This window comes from Nestor notabilis, unplaced genomic scaffold, assembly GCF_000696875.1.
Source record: "Nestor notabilis isolate BGI_N333 unplaced genomic scaffold, ASM69687v1 scaffold23974, whole genome shotgun sequence".
In the NCBI taxonomy this organism is placed as follows: Eukaryota; Metazoa; Chordata; class Aves; order Psittaciformes; family Psittacidae; genus Nestor; species Nestor notabilis.
Genome location: NW_009924624.1, coordinates 25,090 through 30,656, shown reverse-complemented (window position 1 = coordinate 30,656; position 5,567 = coordinate 25,090). Strand labels below are relative to the sequence as shown.

Sequence of the window (5,567 nt, the reverse complement as noted above, 5' to 3'; positions counted from 1 at the left end):
CAATCCTAACTATTCTATGATTCTATGAATGCAAATTAATGCTCTTTCCATGAGCTAGTCTTTACAGAGAGACAGCAAAGGTCAGCTAAGCATGCAGACTGGAGAATTTCATGTTAACTATCATTACATTAATCTTAAAATGGCAGAACTATCATCTTCATGCCTCAGGATATGCAGAGTAATGTGTTATATTTTTACTTCTTTAACTGGCATCTCCCAGGAGAAAATTTCACCAAGCACCTTCTGTATCTGTGTATTTATCACAATACTACCTTTTCATAAGCTATTTTTTTAAATGTCTGCAACTTGTAAATAAGGAGCCTTTCATCTCTTAAAAAATAAACTGCGGATGTGCCTCTTAATCTCTTCTTACAGAAAGAAAATGCACACAAGACTTAGAGAAGTAAATCATTGTCAAATATAAAGCAGCAAACTTGCTTACTCCAAATAACAACTTCAGGAAACGAGCAGGAGAAAGGTGGAAAAAACTAGATTTCTGATAATTTAAATGCATGTCCTACTGAATGGTTCTTGTTATTGTCTAGATTTACAGTTTTTCTACCTACTAAAATACTGAAGCACAAGTTCGCATTTATAGTCATAACACAATGTCAAGCAAAACAACCCCACCCACCCTCAGCAAAGCATTTTTCATTACATTTCCAAAATACTGTCACACCTAACTTTTGACAAACTGTGTCACTTTTGTTGCGCCTCAGTCACATCCATGTGAAAAAGAAGTAACAAACCAGTAAGAATTTTTTCAGACAAAGGTTATTCCAGGTCTGGGCTAATTTGGAGATTAATTAAGAAGTGAGGTGTACAATAAAAGAAACAGGCTTCCTGCTTTGAGCATCACCAGGGGAGATGATACATTACATTCATGTTCGACTTATGAGCTCGTCGGCAGAGTCCTTCTACGCATTCCCTAAACATGAACCATGACTGCAAATACAAAGTGCTAATGAAGCACAGATTGTTCTACAGGAAATCTATTGGTCAGATCAGCACATGAAAGTGTGAAGCCATTTTCCAGTCTTCCAACTACGTCATTTGGTTCATCTCATCAGAAAAGTCAACATTCAGAGCACCTCAAGTTAAACAAGTACCTCAATATGTGGTGTTTCTCCCAGCTGTAGGTTATTAAAAATAGTTGCATAGTCCCCATTTAAATTCATCAGTTCCTCGTGACTTCCTCTCTCAGTAATGCAGCCTTCTTTCATGAAGATCACTTCATCACAGTCAACAAGATACTGGAGAAAAAGGCAGTAAGAACAAGCCTCTATCATTATGTCCAATCACACTCCCACACAATACTTCTCAGTAATTTATAGGCATCTGCATACAACACAGCTCTTCTGTAACAGACATCTAATATTCAAAGGTCCTGCATTGACTAGAGCACCATGATTACTCTCACCATATGCAAATAAAGTTTTTATGTTCTATTAAAGCCAATCTGTTATGGATGACACAATTCAGGATGCTTAAACATTGCAAATACTGACATACCAAGTATCAGTATTTCTATGCACAGAAGATGGGCGGGGAAAAAAAAATCTCAGATTACATCAATTCCAATTTACTGGTACCAAATCTAAGTGTTTTCTGATGTAATGAAGCTTTGAAGCAAGTTAGCAAAAGCATTTTTTTCTTTAGCCAAATGTTACCAGTCCCAGTCAGACACCAAGCAGCACTGGTATCAAATAAAGAATTAGATTGTGCTCCAGGCATATTTGCAAACCTAATTTGTAAACCATGCATCCTATAGGCAGACAGGATTGTGCTCTAACAGTTCAGGGCATAGAAATTTCCAGTATGAAGACAACTAACTAAACAACATTTCACGAAATTCAAAGAAAAAGTGAGAGATGTAATACCTGAAGCTGATGAGTGATGAAAAGGACAGTCTTTGACTTCAGGTGCTTCCTTATTGCACTGTTAAAAATGTGATTTCCAACATGAGCATCTAAGGCACTAAGGGGATCATCAAGGATGTAAATGTCCCTGTCACTGTACAGGGCTCGAGCCAGACTGATTCTCTGACGCTGTCCTCCACTCAGGTTAGCCCCTCGTTCACCAATCTGTACAGATACACACCCGTTATTTTATTTCTACAGCACCATGCAACATAGATACTCAAGAGCTCAAGAAGTGACTGGGATGAAGCAGTCCATAGGATTTTTATTTATATATGTGTACATGCACACACCCCCATAATATATACATATATAGTATTAAACCAATATATAATATTCTACTTTAGGCGTCCACTTCTTTGTGAAATGTGTTATACATTTAAACTCATGGTTAGTATGCTTGAGATGTGGCAGTATTTTGCTTATTTTACCTTCTTGTATTAATAAATCCATGCTTTTTTTCCTTAGCTATTTTAAATCACGTTCAAATAGGTCCTGTTAAGGCATTTAAATTTACAACACAAAAACTCTCAAACATCAATATCTGAGTCAAAAACATGGCACAACTCTCAACAGCCAATGGCCTGAACTGATAAGTTCAGCTCAAGATAGTACATTCAACAATTTGGCTTACATGCATACCAGACTGATGTTCTCCCCACTCCAGTCTAGTCTGCCAAACCAAAACTGCTTTCTCCATCAACTAATTACTATAAGCAAAATTTGTACCTCTGTCAGGTCCCCATTTGGAAGGATGGCTAGGTCAGGCCTTAGACAGCAACCATTCAACACCGTATTGTATCTAAAGAACAAATAGATAAATAGTAAGAACATGGGTTTTTATTAGCTAGCACAGCATTATCTCACTTTCTAAACTAATAGCAAACATACCAGCAGCCTAAAACAAATGATCTGCCTTGAATTCCCAGGAGGAAACTGAAGATAATAATTAATCAACTGCCTAGTAGATTCACAGAAGATGCCAATACATTGCAAGCAGCAGTTGTGTTTAAAGAAGGAAAGACCAGGACAGCAAGAGCAAATGACACTGCAGTGCTGCTCCACAGAGGCTGCTGAAAACAGAGGTCAGACAGTACTCCAGCAGGAGGTACAGCCCTCACTGCAAATGAGCAATGACAGACATGCTCACAGCCATCAGCCATAAAAACCACGTGCAAGAGAGACATGCTCTTAAATGAGACTTAAAGAAGTCTTAAAGACAGACTCTAAAAGGATACATAGGCTTTAACTGCAGTACATTCTGCATTAAATTTTCTCACATTTGAGCCAAGAACTAGGAAGTTTTCATGAAAATCAGCAAACAGTTCTGACAAACCTTTCTTCATCATATTCCTTGCCAAAAAGAATGTTGTCCCGAAGTGTAGCATTGAGAATCCAGGCCTGCTGGGCCACATATGCAAACATTCCACTTACTGCAATGCTACCCTCCAACAGGGTCATCTGAAATTAAAGATGAAACTGTGAAATTACACTATTCCATGTTTAGAATAGACTTTCTTCTACAGACAAATAAGTGAATTAAGACGATAGAGAAGAACAGAAGTAGTCAAAACAGGAATTCTCACCTGTCCTAAAATGGCTGAGATAAGTGAAGTTTTTCCACTCCCCACACTGCCACAAATTCCAACAAGTTTTCCCTAGACAAAGAAAAAATGAATTATGGTACTTATTCCTTACATAATCCACCCTTTTCAGAATTTGGACTACCTTTTGTACCTCTGAGGGAAAAGCTGGACATTAATGACAGCTAAAAAGGAACATAACAGACAAAAAAGCAAGACGGTATTTTACCTCTTGAATAATAAAGGGTGAATAAAGTGGACTAAGACCACATCAACTCTACAGGTAAAAACTGATGTATTTTAAGGTCAGCTTCCCTTTGAGCCTGATACAGGCCCAGAAAATGCTGCAGTCAGACAAAAGCACTAAAGCCTGCCTGAACAGAATGCACCAAGATGCTTTTGAGAGTGGTAAGGGAAAATATAAAGAGGGGAAAGACTGAAAGAAAAGCAGAACTTAGGATATATGGGTCCAGTAAAGCTCTTTGCCTATGAGATGCAGTTTGCCAAGCAACACATACCAAGAAAAGCCTAGAGTCCAGTCACTTTGAAGTATTTCTCTGAAATAAAATGGATGGGTTGATACCCATATTAATCAGTGAATTAATCAAAACTACGTACATTTTTGTGTAAAAAAATGTAAAGCAGACAAAAAGGGTATATATAGTCACCTGTAGAATAAATTGCTGTGCCTCTTCTCATTTACAAGCTTCTAACAGAAAAATAGCCTTTACATTTTCAAGTAATTGTATATTCCTTTTCCAAGGCCGTTTTTTAAACTACAGCATCCTCCTCAAAATTTAAAATATAGTTTTTTTAATAGCTTAAAATAGTTTAAACTATCTCTCTACTCATGTGACTACAGAAGACAATTTAACCATAAATACCCTGATAAGTGCATGGAACCCATTACTACAACATCCAACTGCCAAACTGCAAAACTTTTATATTTGTAGATGTCATGTATTAAATTCAATGCTTTTTCTTTGACATTTTACATGTTTTTACCCATCTTAGAATGAGGACTCCAACCACTTTTAAATTCTTGAAAATCTGTGTCCTTCTACTGTACAAAAATTCTCCAGGAAGAAAATTGCATGTTCTTCAGTTAAAAAAGCTGTTAGGCTCCATTAGAACACCTAATCACCTAAAATGTTCACCCAGAACATAGCTGAAACACTGCCAAATTATCAAATGGCTGCAGAAACACACCATCTACCAATACCCCACTGATAACCCTGTTGCTCTGCTGATTCTTTAAGCTAAATGGTTCATGTACTGTACAGAGAGCTACAAAGAACAAAACCATCAGATAGATCTGAAAGCTATACAACCTGCAGTTGTTTCATAGGCTGCTTGCAAAGATCTAATTTGCTAAAATGGCACAGCTGTTTACAGCAAGATCAAACTCTGCATCCTTGATACTGCAGTTGCCATGGATATTACAGGAGTGCACAAAAGCAATGTGCTCCATTTCATGCAAAAATACAGTGCTCTATTCCAAGGGACAGCTAAAAATGAGGCCTTTTGAAAGGTCAGATTTTCTCCTTTCTTCTCTTACCTTTTCTATCTCCAAGTCAATGTTGTACAGAGTCCTCTGAAGCCGAAGGTTAACGAGGTGGATAATTTTGTTCTCCTCTTCGGGGCTAGGATGGTCATCACTGTCCACTAGAAGATGGCCCTTCTGCTCTGCCAGCACAGCTTGCTGTCCCTCATTCTGTAGCTTCATTTTCTCTTTCTTGCTCTTGGCGACTTTCTTGTCTTTTTTCACTTTGGGGGTCAACTTTGGTGAGCTCTGGACGCTGGCGTGGGAGAATTCCCAAGCCAAGGTAGCATTTTTCACCTCTATCGCGGTGTGAGGATTGGCTGGTTTTTTCTTTATCATATGAACCTCTTCCATTAGAAATAAACTCTGATAGGAGTTGTGAGAGAGGTGTAAAGATGAGACACCTGATCAAGACTGGAAGACAAGCCTATGGCACACTCACGCAGCAAAACACATCAGGCTATACAGTAGGAGGAAGCTGAAGAGCAAAAGGTAGCTCATTAGTGTCAACTAACTCCAGGC

General features: G+C 38.2%; 1 protein-coding gene across 1 annotated transcript in view; it reads right to left on the bottom strand.

Annotated features, from left to right (window-relative positions):
- Positions 1 to 1,109: 1,109 nt before the first annotated feature.
- Positions 1,110 to 5,567, bottom strand: part of ABCC5 (ATP-binding cassette, sub-family C (CFTR/MRP), member 5) — a gene marked incomplete at its 3' end in the record, with an annotated part of 28,555 nt that continues 24,097 nt past the window's right edge. The window contains exons 10-15 of the mRNA XM_010012691.1: positions 5,061 to 5,411; positions 3,506 to 3,577; positions 3,256 to 3,380; positions 2,649 to 2,721; positions 1,881 to 2,084; positions 1,110 to 1,253 (exon numbers count right to left, since the gene is read on the bottom strand). Of these exons, the coding sequence (XP_010010993.1) occupies positions 1,110 to 1,253; positions 1,881 to 2,084; positions 2,649 to 2,721; positions 3,256 to 3,380; positions 3,506 to 3,577; positions 5,061 to 5,411 (969 nt within the window). The remainder of the gene's footprint in view (positions 1,254 to 1,880; positions 2,085 to 2,648; positions 2,722 to 3,255; positions 3,381 to 3,505; positions 3,578 to 5,060; positions 5,412 to 5,567) is intronic.